This window comes from Copidosoma floridanum, unplaced genomic scaffold (assembly GCF_036245765.1).
Source record: "Copidosoma floridanum isolate Cflo_tuat_1 unplaced genomic scaffold, Cflo_Japanese_pri ptg000021l, whole genome shotgun sequence".
NCBI classification, from domain to species: domain Eukaryota; kingdom Metazoa; phylum Arthropoda; class Insecta; order Hymenoptera; family Encyrtidae; genus Copidosoma; species Copidosoma floridanum.
In genome coordinates this window covers 3,258,168-3,278,351 of record NW_028321898.1, presented here as the reverse complement: position 1 = coordinate 3,278,351, position 20,184 = coordinate 3,258,168, and the positions used below count along the sequence as shown (strand labels likewise).

Genomic DNA, 20,184 nt, shown 5'->3' with positions numbered 1-20,184 from the left:
TTTTACCATCTACTTACTTTCAGATAGGGAAAAACTTCATAATATGTTTGTCTTTGATGAGGTGCAGTAAAACCACGAGATTACACTTGATTTTTTTGCTTGTCAGCGGTATCAACATAACGTGTAGTTTTCAAACTGATTTTATGATAGTACTGTGAAGGGTGGAATTATTTTTATTTATGTGGTGGCAACTTTCTATTATTTGAATGTTTTCTTTAATAATATAACAAAAAATGTATTATTATGAAGCTAATTTAAAGATTTTTCTCTACGTATAGAATTTTCCAGACAGTACTGATGAATAATGCATCAATCTTGATGCTAATCACAGACAAGGAGGAGGGCTTTTGCCGTTTTTCAAGAGCTGTCCACCTTTGCCGAATCCTATTTCCTATCCCGTAAATTTAGTGAGCTTTGTGAACACTCAAGTTGGCGAGTTAAAAAAATTGGTCAAAACCTCATAATAACAGTTTACTTAGCAATTTATATGCATAAGTTATCTGCATACAATATTTGTTTCATTTTGCAAATTTGTTCTATCATTTTCAGTGAAACCAAATCATTCAGAGTTTATATTATTTTGAGGATATTTTTGTTTAATTTACGAGGCTTATTTGTATTCTATTTTATTTTATTTTTTTAATTAATTAACTGTAGCTTTTGTCCATTATTTAGTATTAAAATTCTATTTAATGCAAAAAATTAACAATGCTGCACTTTACGATATTTTGTGCAACTTAATCCGTCGTGCTAAGTTTATTCGTGACGAGATAATTCAAATATGCTAATTTTTTTTTCATCAATTTGCTATCAATAGAAATTTTATTAAAGAAGTGATTGTCATTGATAACAGTGTGCAGTAAAGCCATATTTTTTGTTCTTCTTTTACGTAAACAATATTGAGTTACGTTTAAGTTTTTTCAAACTGATTTTATTAAACACCACTATTAAAGTTACATAAATATTCTTTCTCGTTTATTATCACATTTTTATTGATTGTTCAATTATCTTAGAAAAAAAAATTATTATTCTGCAGCTTATTTGAACTCTTTTATACATAGAAAATAGAGGTCAGCACTGACGTAGGGCGCATCAATATTGTTGCCAATTCCAGAGAAGAAGGATGTATTTTGCCGTTTTACAAGTGCTGTTCACCAGTGACCCGTCCCATTTTCTGTCCTGTACTTGTATCCAACTCCAAAGATACTTAAGTTGTTCAAGTAAATAATCATAATGTACATCACTGTGAAATAGGTAATAGAAGCAATAACTTAATTTTCATTATGTAGAACTTACAGCCAGAAATTTAATGGCTCAAAGTACATGTGTAAACCACTATTTAGTGTTCTAGGCTCTTTTATCATAATCCTGTTAACTCGCTGACTATACCAGTAAATTTTTGTAATTTTATCATTTTATTTACGTTACCATCTATTAGACGCTCTACTTCCTTCTGGTGTTTCAAACATTATTTTTGGCATAGTTCTCTCTTCTCACTTAATCTCGATGTAATTTATCACGCGACTTTTTATCTGTCTGTTATGTACCATATATCATTTATAAGAAATCCTTTTTGAGTATCCTTCTTTTTCAGTTAGCCTTGTAACTCTTTGGCAAAAAAAATCTTGCAGTAATACTTTTCTTTTAAAGGTTGAATTTTGTTTTCTCTATTGGTGGTCTTCCACGTTCCGCTCATAGAAGGTAAATGGTCCAATTCAACAAACGCTGTTTCGAGTAAATTTTACGTTGAAATTTATCACAAGGAGTAAAAGCATACTAAAAAAAAAAAAAATTTATTAGTTCCTCATATGTTTCCAGAATGAAAATAAAATTTTATACTCTCAGAGTATTATCAAGGACTTTTAATATTGTATTAAAAGTGGGCAAGGTTAAAATGTCCCAATTGAACGAACAATAATTCGGAATTTCGAGGTGTTCCAATCTCACGTCTCAGTTTAACGAACTCCTTCGTATTAGTAGTTTTTCACCTAATTACATACTTGTAATTTATATTATAAATTATATAAATAAAATTATAATTAAACATACATTAATCATACGAACAAAATCACAGAATAAGTGAAAAGTTTCACGAAAAAATAATACAAGGCAACTGCTATCATTTATTTTTAAAACTTATTTAACTCATATTTTTTCCGTTTTAATCTGTTTCTTTCCAGTTGATAAGCTGCGTATGGCATCATCAATTTCTTTTTTCTTAGCAGCTAAAGATTGCTTACGCTCCTTCAAAAGTCGTTGTTGCTCAGCAGCAAGATTTTTCTTTTGATTCATAAGTTCTTTTTTTCCTTTTAGCATTTTCTGCTGCTGTTTTTTTCTTTTCTCTTTCATCCAGAGCCATTTTCATACAAGCATCAGACGTCACCGTACTCATTTTCTTACTCTTTTTTTTCAGCAGCAGATTTAACTTCATTTGATGTTAAATTATATGACCGTCTTTTTTTCTTTTGATTATTATTAGTTTGGACACTTAAAATCTTTTTCTGAAGCTCTTTTCTTCTTCTTTTTACAACTTTCCTGTTTCAAGCTTACAACTGTTAAGTAAACAAACAAAGTTATTGGTTAGGATTCTTTATAACACTTCATTCGTTAACGCACACCTATTGTATACAAATTTTACCAAAAAACACGATGAAAAAGTGCAGTGATACTTTTTTTACTGAAATTAAGAAGGTTTTGTGAATTTAAGACACGAAAATCGTCTATGCAAGTACTAGTCAAACGCGTTCACTAAACTGGGCCAGACTGAGATTGCTAAGGAACATCAAAACTTATTGTTCCGTACACTGGGACATAAGTGAAAATTATGAACCAATTTAACGAACACACTGATTTATTAATTATCATTCATCCATTCATTAATTTGTGAATAAATATTGATACTCTATGATCTGATAATTCGTTTGAAATTTTTTTTTTTTTCTATTTGATCGATCGCATTGCATTATTTACAAACATAAAGTTGGTAAGTCACACGCTTTTCGCTACCTAAACACAGCTGATGTTTTTAGGAAAATGGAACGAACTGTATAAACAATTTTTTCTCACTGGTTAAATTTTAATTTAAGTATGATTTTAATGATTTTCGAAAGTTGATATGTACAGAAAGCCTAATTATTATTATTATTTTTTTTTTTTTTTGACAAATACAGTGATAAATAGCTTTTCACTGCGTTTTTCATCAAAGTGCTCGTTAAATTGGGCCATGTTCGTTCAACTGGGCTGTTTACCTTATGTAGCAGTACGATTCAAACTATTCAATATAAGATTCAAACCCAGTTGCTTATTAACTTTGTAAGTTAGTGTCGGTGAAATACAATTGTGATTTTATTATATTTTGCACAACATATTTTATTATTTTTATCGGAATCACAATTTAATTATTTTAATTTTGTCTCAAAGATATTTTATTCATGTTTCATTCGTCATAAGCTAATTTGATTTCTTTGACTATACATTAATCAGAATACATAATTAATCATTACAATTATAACCAATACAAAAAGCTGACGCTGCTGTACTTCCCGACTTTCTATGCACTTTTGTAATATTCATTAAAGTTTACCTATGATGAAATGATTTTGATATTGCGATCTTTTAACAGTTGCTACTAAAGTTCTAAGAAACTGTCTTAGAGAAATATTTGTTGAAAATAACACTATAAAGCAGTTTCAGGACATAAAACAATTTTTTTCATTAATATTAAAATGCAAATGCAAATTTAATTTTTTTTTCATACAAGTTGATAAACATGCATGCTATCAGAGGCATGTTATTATTTCTATTCTAATCTATAACTATTCAAAAATTTGTGATATACATTTTTTTATATAAAACGATAAAAATTTGGTGATATGAAAATTGTTATTTTGTTGAAACTAAAAATGTATAATTACCGAATATCAATTCTTTCAAAGGTAGCCGATAACCCGAAACAATGGAAGAAACTGCATCATGGTAGAAAAAGAAAAAATAAAGTTCCATTAAATGTCATCAAGTGCAGTAAGGGACACAGAAGAAGAAAACAAAAACAAGACGCAGATTTTTACTACCTGTAATTGTGAAATCAAGATCCATTTTAAGTTTTCTTGCAGACTGTAAATAATGTTGTATTTGTTAATATTTATAAAATATGAATTACTTCGTTAATGTGTCTAATGTCACTTTTGTTTCTAATACTCTGTTTTAAAAAAAATTTTTTGTTATGATTCATTATTATTTCAAATAACTCCAAACAATGCTTTTTATTTGTGTAAGCGAACTTCTTTAATTACATGAATTACAATAAATTCATTGCACTAACAAAAAGTTTTTAATGTATTACTATGTTTATACAATAATACTAATAGTGCTATTTAACGCTTAAAAATGCATAATTTAACAGATGTATGAGTTAATAATGACCAGCAAAATGACGATGATTTAAAATTGTTAATGGATATGTAGCTAATGATGAAATAACAATTTTACAAATTAAAGACCAAACACTTAACATTGATATACTACGAGTAAAAAAGTTAATTGTATATATTTGTAAGAAACAACAAAATTTTAATGTACAACAATAATGTCCCCATTTAAGATAAATCTTTTTAACGTTCTCTTTTTCTGTGTTATTTGTAAAAATAATATTTTTATGCTGAATTTTACTAACAAAAATTTATTTATCAATTTATTTTAGCCCCCAGTGAGGGAAATTTATGGAACCATTATGAATAAACAGTACTTTTTCCCTTGCACTGCCCTGTAAATAATCTCTGCTCGTCGTTGGCTGGCTGCACGGGTGCAATTTTTGAAACCAGCAAGACTCGATGCTTTTAAATATCCTGTGGAGAAGAAAAAGATTTTTACTCGTCCGTATTATTTTGTAGAATTGTAAATTTTCGGTTAAGAAAACGAAAAAACGTTTTAACAAATGCTAAAATATTAATTATTTATACATAAGTGTACTGGCTAATAAACTACAATTCTTAATTATTTCTAAAGATGATATATGAAAACATGAAAATAAAAATTGACAGTCGCAATCGATTTTTTTCTTGCGCGTTTTAACCAAAATTATATGTAACGTAACCAACTCTTTCAATGATTGTGGATTAATTTGAAAATTTTCAGTTTTTTTAAATTTTCTGCAGAAAAATATTTTCAACGTAGTTCTTAGGCCCAAATTATGAGTATGTTTTTTTTTATAATAGTGAGAATATAGTATAATTAGTTTATTGTGCATTACCTCGTGTTTAAAATTGTGTGTCGAAAAGTTTTGTGAAAAAATCGATTAGTGCAATACAATACACACAAATCCTGGCCAGGTCATTTTTTGCAACAGTTTTATCAGCTCATTTTTTTCGGCTTCGTTGGAGAGAATTTCACACGCTAACTTTTTCGACGGGTTGATGCAAGAAGGTCGATTGATCTTAAAAGCTGAAAAGCTGTTACTGTCGTAAGTTAATCCATATGTGTAAATAACTTTAAATCCAATTATACTTAGAAACATCGGCGTTGTCACAAGTATCCCCATTGCAATTTTTGCCGATACTACTACATGCTAAGCCAGCTCTCTTACAAGTGCACATTTTCATACTATAATTTGTGCGACGAACACATGATATCTGTACAAAATATTGAAACTGTTGTAGTATTTTTATCATAGTAATGTTGTATACAGTAGTAGTGTTGTATACATGATCATAAAATTGGTTACGTAACCAATAATGCATCTTTAAAAGAAACATTTTATGAACAGTATTTTTTATGATTGGATTTGAAGTTATTTACACATATGGATTGACTTACGACAGTAACAGCTTTTCATCTTTTAAGATTAATCGACCTCCTTGCATCAACCCGTCGAAAAAGTTAGCGTGTAAAATTCTCTCCAACAAAGCCGAAAAAAATGCGCTGATAAAACTGTTGCAAAAAATGACCTGGCCAGGATTTGTGTGTATTGTATTGCACTAATCAATTTTTTCACAAAACTTTTCAACACAAAATTTTAAACACGAGGTAATGCACAATAAACTAATTATACTATATTCTCACTATTATAAAAAAAAACATACTTATAATTTGGGCCTAAGAACTACGTTTAAAATATTTTTCTGCAGAAAATTTTAAAAAACTGAAAATTTTTAAATCAATCCACAATTATTGAAAGAGTTGGTTACGTTACATATAATTTTGGTTAAAACGCGCAAGAAAAAAATCGATTGCGACTGTCAATTTTTTCTTCCATGTTTTCATATATCATCTTTAAAAATAATTAAGAGTTGTCGTTTATTAGCCAGTACACTTATGTATAAATAATAAATATTTAAGCATTTGTTAAAACGTTTTTCCATTTTCTTAACCGGAAATTTACAATTCTACAAAATAATACGGACGAGTTAAAATCTTTTTCCTCTCTACAGGATATTTAAAAGCATCGAGTCTTGCCGGTTTCAAAAATTGCACCCGTGCAGCCAGCCAACGACGAGCAGAGATTATTTACAGGGCAATGCAAGGGAAAAAGTACTGTTTATTCATAATGGTTCCATAAATTTATATAAATTAAACTGGATCAGGCTGAAATCTCAAGTTTTGATTTTTGAAAAACAAAATAATAGTTCTTGATTGCGTTATAATTTATCGTATCGATGCATTTTTATATTATGTTGAGCATAGAGTATTAAAAATTCCGAAATACATCAAGCTGTGCATCTTTTAAAATTCTATATTAATATTCCAGTTTTACCTGTTTAAAATTATTTTGATTTTTAGTTACTTTTCATGAGTTTATTTTATAAAAAGATACTTTTGTCCATTCAAACTTTATTTTATGTACAATTTTCAAAATAATATGTAGTCAATAAAAATAGTAAATGTTAAAAAAAAACGGATTTTCATCAAAAAAATTGCATATCAAGCTTATGCTCAATCGACAGGAAATTATTAAAATCATGAAAAAAATCCATATATATAGGAAAAAACAGTTTCCATTATAAATTTTTTGTGGCTACTTTAAAAACGTTCGAGCTGGTCGTCTAAAAAATCTGTATAGGCATACAAGAAGCTTCAAACGATATTTCAGTGGATTGAGTGAGTTGGTGCTTCACCGTTGGATAAGCCGTGTTGCCGTGTGTGCACGTGTGCAGCAGCCACACTTACAAACACTCACATTATCTCTGGTTCTCTCTCTCCTTCGCTGCTACTGTCGGTGGAATAGTGGGGGACACTGCTGGGTGCAGGGGACTCGGTCGCTCTCTCTGTCTCACTTACTCTTACAAGTTAAGTACAAAATCTTCTTCGCAATTTTTTTTCTCGAAATTTTGTGCTTGTCTAAATAATACAAATAGACCAAATCGATAGGAAATTTTCCGCTCTATACGCTGTTATTTATATTTTTACTATAGCTCTTACCGTTACTGAGATATGAGCGAAATAAAATTTCAAATGCGATTTTAACATTGATCCACCACTCGAAAAAATTTTTATTTATTTTTAGCGTAATTAGCAGGTCAAATTACATAAAATATCAAAAACGCCTTCTTCTCCAACAACTTTCTAATTCAGAAGTTTCTCGGTTGGTCTAACTAATATAAATAAAAATTTGAGATCTGATGATTTGGAGGACCATTATTAGGCTGTATTTGTTAACCAGCAAAACAATCTCTACTATTGATTGTCAGGTGAGATCTCAGGTGATTTCTCATCTTGAAATCTCACCTTAGAAATAAAATTTCATGCTTTGATTTTTTTACGTTATCAACGTACTTAATCAATTTCCGACAACTTTTGGAAAGTTGAGACTTAAAATTTTTTTTCAATTTCGGACTTACATTTTTTTTTTTAATTTTCAAAAAATTTTCAAGTCTAAACTTTCCAAAAGTTGTCGGAAATTGATTAAGTACGTTGATAACGTAAAAAAATCAAAGCATGAAATTTTATTTCTAAGGTGAGATTTTGAGATGAGAAATCACCTGAGAAATTTTATTAGGGAATGTAAACAATAAGGTTTGTGATAATAATATAGTGTAGGGCAGTGATGATACTACTAAAAACCAGCAGCAGACAGTAAAAAATAATGTAAATTGAAATGTAAAGCACGCTAAGTCTGGCAGAATATTTAAAGATCCAGCTCGTTTTGAAGATTACGATTTGTCCCTGACATCTTAATGTTTACATTTACTTTATATTATTACTTTCAACTTTAGTTTATTAAAAGACAGGGGATGTCATGATGGCTAGCGCCATCTTATGAGTTTATTGAATGAATATGTGTTTGGGCAATGCTTGAAGTCATTTGCAGTCTGAGCACTCTGAGCACCTAGTCTGGCAGGTGGTTTGAGCTCGAACTGTAAGCCCTCTCCCAATAGTTCCAATTGCAGATGCAATCAGATGCATTACTCCTGTATAATAAGCAACTTTTCCCAGTCAATAAATGTATTTATTCTTTTTACATTACTTTTGTAATTTGTCCCTTATTTGCTCACACCTATCCTTTAATGAGAAACATGACACAGACTATCCGAAAAACGTAATAGTCTAGTGATCTCTGCATTTTATTATTACTACCAAACCTCTTCACGTAAAGAAATCATTAAAATATTTATTGGTACAATAACTCCAAGAGTGTCATTGGTGAGTTATTGTAATTAGTTCCAATAAAAATGTGAAACCAAAAATGAATCATTAAACATAAATATTTCGGTTCCTACTTAACAATTAACTGAATTGTATTCAACAAAGAGGTAAAAGAAAAGTCCTATATTAAAGGCAATGTGTGTCAAAATATGTCTCATAGAGTATGTCCTAGTGCAATGTAACTGATCCCTTTGTATAATGTGTGATACCAATCCCTTGAAGCACAATTTAATACTGATTGTTCAGTTCAGTAAAGCTTCAAAATACTTTGAATGCAGAGATTCAATTAATTTTTTGTCTTGTAGATGATATTTTCTGTACAATTACAGCGCAGTAAGTACTAGAATTGTGTAAGATAACTACCTAAACTTTCTTTTTTCTGCCAGAACCTTAAAAATTCTTAAAAAACGTACCTGACAAAAAAGCAAAATAGTTTAAGAAACTTTTTTTTTTCAAGACATGATGCATTTTTCTGTTCATTTAAAAATTTCGTACATCAAAAAAATTTCATCAATTGTAAATAACTTCAGAGATTATAGAGAACTAAAAAAGTTAGATCACATAAACACATTTCGGGTGTATTCCGCAAATGCTGCCAGCAGTTAAGTTACGTAGGTCGTGGTAACGCCGCATAGTCGGGCGGCGCTAGCGTCAACCTGTACTAACTGTCGGTGGGTTCCGCATCTCCGCATGTCAACAAACTCCGAAATATCAGATGGCATGGGAGCGAAAACATAGTAAAAAATATCAAAGTTTGTTGACATGCGGAACCCACCAACAGTTAGTACAGGTTGAAGCTAGCGCCGCCCGACCATGCGGCGTTACCACGACCTACGTAACTTAACTGCTGGCAGCATTTGCGGAATACACCCACTAGGGGCACTAGGTCGAAATCTCACGTCTGAGAGCTTCATGTGTTGAGTGACATACATCGATGTATAAATTAATAAGCATAGAAATATAAAAAATATAGACTGCTCGTTCTTATGTACGGCACTAAAGGCTTCAGCCTAAAGCACATAAGTAGTAGGAGACACAACATCGCACGTGGACATCTGTCTTTCTCGTACATTGCCAAAGGTGGGGATGTGCAAGAGACGGATACCGTGTTCAATGTTGTGTCTCCTTCTACTTGTGCTTCAGCACCGTACATAAGAACGAGCAGTCTTTATTTCTTATATGTCTATGATAATAAGTAGTTGGGTAGGATCGGCGTTGGCTCAGTGGTAAGCGTGCTTGTTACTGATACAACGCAGTTCTAGGGGTCGTGGGTTCGATTTCCGGTGAATGCCGGTTTTTTCAAAAACTGTTTTCATGGGGAAAAGTTCCTATGTAACCCCAGCTATTTCGGGGCGGGTTTTTCCGTGAAATTTTCCTTCAGAGTAATTCAAGGGTTTTTTTCCTTGCCCCACAGGACAGGTCTTCGGGCCTGGGTAAATGCGAAACAGTGTTAGGGCTATAAGTAGGGATTAGCGGACCCGATGCCAGGCGTCGGGCAGGGATCTGGGATCGCCGGAGTGGACGAGGAGTGGCCCCTGAAACACGGGGCTTCTCCGGTGATGCTAATTAGCCTGGATCCGATGCTTCGGCAGAGAGCGCCGGCTTAACCGGCGAGGAGTGGACGTCCTGGAATAATGGAGTCTTCTCCGGGGAGAGGCTACACAGTGGTGAGTGGACCCGATGCACCATCGGTGCAGAGAGTGTCAGCTTAACTGGCAAGGTGTTCCACCGGAGATACTCATACTGTGGATTCAGGTAAGATGCGAGGAAAAAAAGGTTTAGAACTGGGTGTGGCAATACACCCCCACACATAGGTGGTGAGTGGGTACCCCAGCGACTAGGCCAAGTAGGCTGTCGTGGTAATCTGGTATAAAAATAAAAATAAAAATTACTATCTAGATACATATATGGTGAATTTTAAAATTTTTTGTGCATAAAAGCTGTTAGAATAGCTAATATAAATTAGTAAATACAAAAAAAAGCTTTAGCAAAAGATCTTACCTCCACTAAGGGGATTTGAACCTGGTCCGGAGAATCCCTAGTCAAGTGTACCCACTTGGCCAGAGTGGATTCGATACATGGGAAAGAATAGACGTCCTCATAAGGTACATCTGTTACTAACATCGATGTTATTAAGTTCTGAAGTTATTGCTTTTTACAATCTGTGATACTAGTTAAGGAACGTGTTTTTCCACTTCTTATTTAAATCAAACACTTTTTTTTAAAACTTAATTTCATATGTAGTAACTTATATTTTAAGAATTTATGTATATAATTTTTTGAATAATGTGTAAATAGGTGAGAAATTATTTTTGCTGCTGGCTTTCGATACCGACATTAAAGTATTGAAGAGAAAAAGTTAATCCTTAACTTTGTTGTAGCAATTACAATAAATTTATTACACTTTTAAAAATAGATTATCTTTCTCTTAGAACAAAAAGTATACTCAGTTAAAAATTTATAGCTATAATTATACCTATAAATTATAGCTAAAACTACCTACCCTACTGATTGATATTTTGTAATCACATATGTAACTTCATCTTTACTTACACTTGTAAAGTCACTTGGAATTCTACTTGGAATTCCACATGGGATTTTGGATTGGAAACTCCAAGTGTCATTCCAAGTGGCATTCCAAGTGGAATTCCAAGTAGAATTCCAAGTGACTTTACAAGTGAAAATACAGATGAAGTTACATATGTGATTACAAAATATCAATCAGTAGGGTATAAAACAGCTATAATAATGTATAAAATTCAGCTATAAATATAGCTATAAATTACAGCTGTAATATTTTCACAAGTTTTAAAACAATTAAATAAAGTTTTATTCAATTGAATAAAAATTAGTTTGAAATCAGATTTTTTCAACATATATCGATCAGTATAGACGGTATCATCCGTGTGATAACAGTAAAACTGAGGGCCTAAAGTATTTTTAAATAATTTTTAAACTTGAAATTGTGTATGATTTCTTGTTTTTTTTTCTACTTATTCAAAAATACTTCAGGCCCCCAGTTTTACTGTTATTATACGGATGACACCATCTGTACTGATCGATATAATATGTTGAAAAAATCTGATTTTAAAATAATTTTTATTTATTATTTGTGAAAAATTTACAGCTGCAGTTTAGAGCTATATTTATGAGGCTCTTTTACCGTCAAGCTTGAATCAGATGGCGCCAGGGCACGTCGCAGCTGTCATACTTACACACCGTCAAATTTACAGTTGTGTATTGTGTTCGTGAGCCTATCTGTGTAATGAGCAAAGCAGAAGACATAACCTTTGTAAATGATTGCTGTTGTTTGCAGACAATTTTTGTTTGCATTTACGTTTAAAGATAGTAGGAAAAATGAAGTGCAGTGTAATATTCTGCGATAAGAAAGTGAAATTTAAATTTCCTTCTGATAGTGTGATAAAAAAAAAGTGGCTCGAAGCAATTGGGAGACCAACATTTTTGCCGCTCCCAAGTCATGGCTTACCTGTCCACGAGTTCTGCTTTTCTTTCACTGACTCTTGCTCCTTTCCCTTTTAAAAGCTTTTTCAATTCTGAAACTTTTAAGCTCCCATAATATTCTTTCTTGTCTTCCTTATTCATTTCAAAATTTCAAATATTGCGCTTTACCACTACACTTTAATTTCCTATGTACATACAATGGGTGTAATCCGCAATCGCCGCCAGCAGTTACATATGTACGACGTGACAACGTTGCGTGGTTGGGGGCGCTACTGTCGATTTACTGGTGATGTGATCCGCAATCTCACCAGCAGTAAAGCAGACGACGTCGGTCTACTTGCTCTTTTTCGTGACATTTTCCGACATTCTATCGTCTGCTTTGCTTTGTTTATACAATCAGAAAATGTCACGAAAAAGAGCTAGTATAGACCGACGTCGTCTGCTTTACTGCTGGTGAGATTGCGGATCACATCACCAGTAAATCGACAGTAGCGCCCCCAACCACGCAACGTTGTCACGTCGTACATATGTAACTGCTGGCGGCGATTGCGGATTACACCCAATACTGAAAACTAATGTTGTGTGAGTGAGACGGCCATGACAGCCGCGACGTGCCCTGGCGCCATCTGATTCAAGCTTGACGGTAAAAGAGCCTCATAGCTGAATTTTATACATTATTATAGCTGTTTTATAGGTAGTTATAGCTATAATTATAGCTATAAATTATAGGCATATTAATAGCTATCAATTTTTGACTGAGTAAGTAAAGTTCAAATAAAATCTGTGAACGAAAAGTAGTTGTGAAATCAAATACTAGATTTGTTGTCGAGAAACGCATAATCAGACTGCTTCCGGGATCTTATGCAATTCTGATGCACGGCAAGTGCATAAGACGCTTTGCGGCAGATTTGCACAAGATTTGCGTGCAGGAGAGTTCACAAGACTCTTGCGGGAGAAGTGCATAAATCTGACGATCAGTCGAGTGCATTATTCGTCTGGACTCGTCGCACTCCTGATTGCGGCAGATTTGCGTGCAGGCGAGTCTCAAGATCTTGGAAGCAGATCAGACTAGATGCAGACTTACACAATTTCGCTGTCGATGTAAATCTTGTGGAAGAAGTACGGAAAAATTGCAAAGACTGTGCTACCAGGGTGGGCTTTCGTGTTTATTAGTATTGAAATTGAATGTCACTAACTCTACCCATTCATTCTTCTGTTGTTCACTTGTAATAAACATTTTAAGATATTCAGTAAGGGTGTGATGTGATCTTTCAAGAGAACCGTTTGATTGGGGGTCGACCGCGATTGTTTTAAGCTGCTTAATTTTGAATCGACTAGCTACCCTCTTAATTAATTTACTTAAAAAGTTAGTGCCTTGATCCGTTAGTATAGCTGCTGAAGATCCATAAATACAAATGAATTTCTTAACGAAAGCGTCTGCTATTGATGCCCAGCTAAAAATTTGTCGTAAGTTCTTACATAAGTTCTTATGTAATTTCTTATGTAATTTCTTACATCTGTACTTATGTAAGTTCTCATATAAGTTCTTTAAATAGAACTTATGTCAGAACTTGTACACGATCTTACATTTGCTTATCAACCGAGAACCAGAGATTAGTAGAGAGATTGCTGACTGCAATGCTACGGCGCGAGTTCACTTTTGGCCACTGTTTCGAGCGCCCCGTCGCGGCCAAGCGGTCGAACCAGGCACACATATTTTTTTTTTTATTTGAGAAGCGTGGAGGGGGTACACCGAGTGTGTGCCTACGGATTCGCGTGGAAATGGGCATGTAGGCACATACTTTGGAGACGCGTGGAAGGGGTATACTGAATATGTGCCTACGGAGAGAGGAGTGGTGTGTGGTGCATGGAAATGCCGACTACAGCTATATAACTATATATACCCGCGTATATCATAGCGAAAGAAAGCGACGAGTCTTTCTAGCTATCTTCTTTCACTAACTTCTTAAATAAGGTCTTAGAAATTAAGGGGAAATAGAGAAGAAAAAAAGATTTCACATCTAATATTTGTAAAATAAAAAAACCTATTTTAATTTATAATTCTCTATAACATATGAAAGTTTAAGAGAGGCTAGCCATATTATTTTTCGAAAATTAAATCATACAAATAAATGTTTACGCAATTGGAAGCTCAGACTTTCAAGGCATTTATTTTTTAGTTCTTCTTATACTTTGGATTTTCGTTTAGTACTGCGTATCAAAGTACGTTGAAAAAATATTTAGCTTGAAATATTTTTTGAGGTTGATAGTATGGCTGTAAGCACCTTAAATATAAATTATTATTTTTACTTATCATAATCGCTATGAACTGTAGGCCAAGCTCCGGATGGTATCAATGAACATATGTGACTTTAGGTTATATAGGGTCCGAAGTTTGAATAGCTGAGATGGCTAGGGCTTATGCCTTCGACGGCATATTTTGGCGATTTGGGGTTCAATTCTGATTGCCCTTGGATTTTTTTTTTTTTTTTAATATAATTCAGTATTCTATTTCAATTTCTTATTTGCAACTTTCATTTTAATTTATGAATATTGTCAACACTTTTTTTTCGGGCACGTTAAAAAAATTTTATTTTTAATACTGTGTCACGTACATAGAATCCTACGCAACAACTGACTATTAAATAATTTATTACGTTAATAGTTATAGCTGGCAAGGCTAATTCATAATTTTAAAGGTAATAATTTGAATGATAGTTACATTGATAACTAACTAAATACTTGGTAGATCATATAAATCTTTATGTGCGTATTCGTATGCTTGCATGTGTGTGATCTCAGACTTTTTGACCGATGTCAGTGATTCAGGACTCAGAAGGATTACTTTTTCATATTGTTACGATGGCTTGGGAAAAACAATCGTCATAGCTTTTTAAGGTTGTCATACCTCTTGACGATTTCTTGATTTTTTTAAGCAGATTGTTGTATTATTCAGGTGAAAAATATTCTTATACATATTTTAGTTTTACTTAGGGAAAATTCAAACAATTACATTTTTTTTAATCTCTCCATACGTTATACAGTTTCATTTAGAACAATAAAACAATTTTTTTTCTTTCGATTCATGCATTCAAAATTAGTATTTCAATAAGATTGATAGAACAATTCCCTAATTTGTAATTTTGATTAAATTCTTAACAAGATCTTATTTCATACAGTACGAAAAAACCACATTTTCTATTTTCGCACACTCCATAAGAGTTTTTTTTATAGGATAATTTTACTTTAATGTGATAAATATTATGATTTCATTGACAGGTTTTACACATCTGAGCTTGTAATTTATATATGTACATTTTAATACTTACTGTAGCTAAAAAAAAATAAATGTAGTTTGGTTTGTTCTTAAATATCTTATACGATTGTTTCATTACAAAAAACTTTAGATTACAATAAATGACTAAAACTTTCAATTTGCTACTCAACATAATTTAATATTGTTGAATAAATTTCTACCTGCAGAGAAAATACTGAAACATTTAACGATAGCTTTTTAGAGTGTCAGAAAACTGAGTGGATTTTTGAAGATTTTGCACTAAAAATTTGTTTGTTTCAAGTGAGGCCCGATTTTTATTCATAATTTAGGATGTGGTTCAATTTTTTTTATTAGTCTTACAATTTCTTGAATCGCTGAATAATGTCGGTGGGTCAGCGCAAGCAATAGTCTTTTTAGAGTAGAATTTAATGTTCAGTATTCAGGACCTTACTTAGTGCTCGACACATGGGTAAACGGAAACGTAAAAATAAAGATCAACGAAACACATAGTAAAATAGTACACAGCAACTGCTTATCCCACTTATACATCTCTCAGAATCCCTAAATAAGTAAAAAAAAAAAAAACACCCATGCACACATACTTACACACGCATGCGCTATCTACAGATAAGCATACCTTTTTCTTTGCCTGCTAAATGCTTGTGTATATTGCCGTTGTCATTTTTGTTTGATGTGCTGTAAGAACCATGCCAAAGCACGAGGTGCATACGGGGAAAGTAAAAGAATATTCGTAAAGGGTTACGCCACTATCACTTGAGAAGAGCGTTACAATGCAATAGATTGAAACAATAGCACAATAAGACTCGAATCGGGAACGTCATGTATCTTTGCTGACGATCACTGCATTGATAGCGTTTACGGATACGCATTTCGAAACGTCATCCGTATTGACTCATGCGACCGTAATCGCTACAAAAATCTGTTTACAGGATACTTAAACAGACGGCTGATGAGCATAAATCTCATAGTGCGCAATCGATTCGTCAAATGCGACTGGAGACTGAATACTTAGAATCTCGTCCATTTTGTATACAACAAAAAAGTATCCAATTTAGTTTCCACTAGGGCTTTTTATTTTTAGATCACGACTTCTTATAAACTGAATGTTTTGATGAGTTAGTTTTTGATGTGTCAATCGCTTTCTTGGAAATCTTAATGCTTTGATGGACTTTTTTCTCTGACGTCTCTACGCTTTGAGAGCTCGTTGCTGACTGAGTGCTGGAGTGCATATTAAGAAGCCTGTATGATTTTTCTGATTATAAATGATACCCATTATGAAGAGGGTTTTATGTGCAATCGTTTATCGTTATGACTTCTCCACGAATATTTACTAAATCACCATCCTGATCTACAATGCGTAGTTGTATATAATCAATGATACGTACAATGATTAGTAAATAAATTATTTGTGATAGAACTTCAATAATCTTATATCTGGGTGGTACAGCGGGAAAAAATTCATGAACCGTGTGTACTTTGTGACTGTTTATGTAAGATCCACTTGTGATGTTACATTCAACTCTTAATGCGTTTATTTTTAGAATAGCTACAGGTAAGTCTGAAATATGAGTGGTATTATATTTTAGAACTCTCTGAGTAAAACCTAATAGACGGCCTTTGGAATCTTTAGGTCTAAAATCAATAGTATGACTGCACTTGATAACACTTCGAAGCGTATTATTGTTTGGCTTAATATCGAGAGTTATGTTGCGAGGTTGTAATACCTCAATAAAAAATGATCTAATATCTTCAATCTCATAACTGTCTGTTAGTAATACAATAACTTGATTGCTGACATAAAATTTATTACAATTTTCATCAATATTTGGGATGGAGTTGAATGACAAAAGTTCTACTAAGCCAACAACGTAGTTGTGTTTTGGTGATAATTCAATCGGTAGAAAATACTGCGCTTCTAAAACAGAAGAAGTACCAGAAAGGCTAAGTGTTAATGTTTCTTTCATGGTTTTTGAAGTGTAATTAAATGGTTTCTCCCCATGTAAGAAAGTTATATTTGTTTTAAAAGAAACTTTAAGCACAAATGACCGCAGTTGTAGGAGTTAAATTATTTATATCGCTTATGATTAGATTTCGCTTTACTAACTTTTAGATACAACATTAAGTCAGTAGGTGGCTGCAGATCTCCAAAACTGTCAAAGTACACAACATTATTACCATGTTTTCGATAAGCCACCCAGTGAGTCCAGGTCCATTCTTATCATCAAGATTTACTATAGCTGTTTCACAAAACCATGGACCGTCAGCAGGTAAACTGTTTCTCATGAATACTCCACGAAAATGAGGAATTTTAAAGATTTTAGAATATTCCATCAATTCTATGTTGGTTAGAGCTCGATCAGGTAATTTTTTTTCTTTGAACTTTTTTTGAGATTTTTTTTTTTTTAAACCTTTTCCAGTGTAAGGCTTTAGATAGACTCATAATCCAGTTTCATGCAGTTTGAGATAAAGACCTTTTTCAAGGGCAATAGCTTCCATGGTTTGATTATGTGTCTGACTTTCTGCTAGCTGCTTTTTGTCTAACTTAGCAGCATTTATGCTCTTCATTATTACTGCTTTTCCATTGGCTATTGCACCGGTTGCACTTAAAACAGCCAACAAGGGAATCAAAGGTGAAGCTCCACCAATCAGAGTGGGAAGGCGTAAGATGCGCAGAATCCTAACACACTTTTTTCCTCCCGATTTTCCAACTGCACTACGAGCACCTTTTGAAGCACTACTAATGACATCTCGAGCACTTTTGCTTATAGTATTCATGTCTTGCGAGGCAGCCTTAATAACTGCACTTAAAGCACTACATTGTTTTTTCTTTTACCTACCCATCCTTCTTTCCCTTTTTTTAATACTTTGTTTTTTCTCTTGCTTCAACCCCATACCAAATTTACTTTTAACCTTCATAGCACCAATCACTAAGGCAGGTGCTGCTCTTTCACCAATACATGAATCTAAAGCTTTAATTCTTTGCCGAGCCTTCTCAGCTAAAATTTTATCTGCTTCATGTCTGGCTTTCAAATCTTGTCGATTTTTTGAGTACGCTATATCATGCTCTTTCCACGCTGCGTCCAGCGGATTGACCCCTGGATCGCTTTTAGCAAGACACTTAGCCAGCTTAGTATCTGGAACGCAGTACTGATAGCTTGGCAAATGAAGCTCTAATGGTAAAGAATTTATGATTTTATTTACAAGACTATGTCCTCTCCTAAGATGCATGAAGATGATGATGATTGTTCTTCAGAGGTTGGATTATGACTAAGCGTTCAAGAAAATGAATGATGTATTTATAGTAGACAAATTCGTTGACAAATAAAGAGCTCAAACTATTTAAGTGTTGTACTATTTTATTAGAACATGAGTTTGAACTGATTATTCATACAGTATAGATATGAAGTTCAAAGAGCAATTCATAAAATTGCAAGTTCCTAATTTTGATGCTATTGTAAAACAAGAAAAGTTCAAATCGACATGGCGAACTACTCCCTGACAGTATTCCCGCAGGACTTTGCGGTCCATCTAATTGCGGTAAAACTAATAGATTATTAGCTCTAATCGTGCATCCCCATGGATTAACATTAACATTAACCCTACATCAGCTGAAATACAAGTTTTTAAAAAAACTATTTGAGTCTATAGAGGGCGTGAAATACTTCCCTTTCAGTGAACACGAAACTGTAGTCTCACCAGATGATGCTTTACCGAATTCTATAATGAATTTTATGATATGGCCTGTGAAAAATACGATAATGTAAAGGCCTTTCTCTTTATGGGTCGACACAAAATTGTTGACTGCTTCTATCTTTGCCAGTCATATGCTCAAGTGCCAAAGAGCATCTTGTAAGGGATAATGTCAACTTTTTAGTTTTATTTCGTCAATATGAAGTTAATTTGAAGCATGTGTATGATGATCATGTAAACTCAGACATGCCATACATTCAATTTTAACATTTATGCTTTAATTGCTTGAATGATGATAAACATGGATTCGTCGTTATAAACAAGGATAGGAAAATAAATAATGGTCGCTACAGAAAAGGCTTTGATAATTTCGCAATACATTTAGGACATACCTATAGCGCAATCGTTACAGTGTGTTGCAAGACATTGGATCATCATCATGTATCAACAAGAGAAAAACGTTCTACGCTAGTTAGTAAACGCGCGAGAGGTGGTTCTAGAAAAGTACAGACTGTTGAAGTTTGGAAAAAATGAGGCTGAAAAAGTACTTAGTGAAACTTTCAAACCAATAACAGACCCTTTACTGGAAATTGTCACCGAAACAAAAAAACCCAAAAATAATAGTAATAATTCTGTTACTCACAGTTATTTTTATAATAAAAACGATGAAGAAAGTACTAAAGTTGATAAAGTGAATTAACAAAAAAAAAAAACAGAGAAAAATTCAGTGATCATGATTTAACATTCGAGTCTGCCATATATTAGTGCAAGTGATGATGATACCGATCTAAATGATACTATTCAACATCAATCTCATGATTCTGTTCATATCAGTAAAAATTTATCAAATAATTTTTATTTACAAATACTTGACCAGAATCACAAAGATTTATTAGATTTAAAGTGTGGTGTGCGAAAAGAAAATGAGTTGTACAAACTTGACGATTCGCGAATGGAATTTAAAATACTCATATCAATATAGATGATGTAAAGTACCCAATAACTCCGAGATTAATTGAGCTACTCCTCAAAAAGCATCCTAATGAATCTCTGTTGACACAGGAGGATTTTGAAAAATACTACGTATTATTAAAAAT

At 33.0% G+C, this 20,184-nt stretch overlaps 1 protein-coding gene across 2 annotated transcripts in view; it reads right to left on the bottom strand.

The window, feature by feature from the left end:
• Positions 1 to 9,198, bottom strand: part of mRpL46 (mitochondrial ribosomal protein L46) — a 378,489-nt gene extending 369,291 nt beyond the window's left edge. The window contains exon 1 of one of the 2 annotated variants that reach the window (XR_016293160.1): positions 9,051 to 9,193. Coding sequence is in view for 1 of the 2 variants with exons in the window: in XM_089594387.1 (XP_089450513.1) it covers positions 9,051 to 9,117 (67 nt within the window). In the remaining variant the exon portion in view is untranslated. Of the gene's footprint in view, positions 1 to 9,050 lie in introns of both variants that reach the window. The other variant, XM_089594387.1, reaches the window with a different exon arrangement.
• Between the last annotated feature and the right edge of the window lie 10,986 nt (positions 9,199 to 20,184).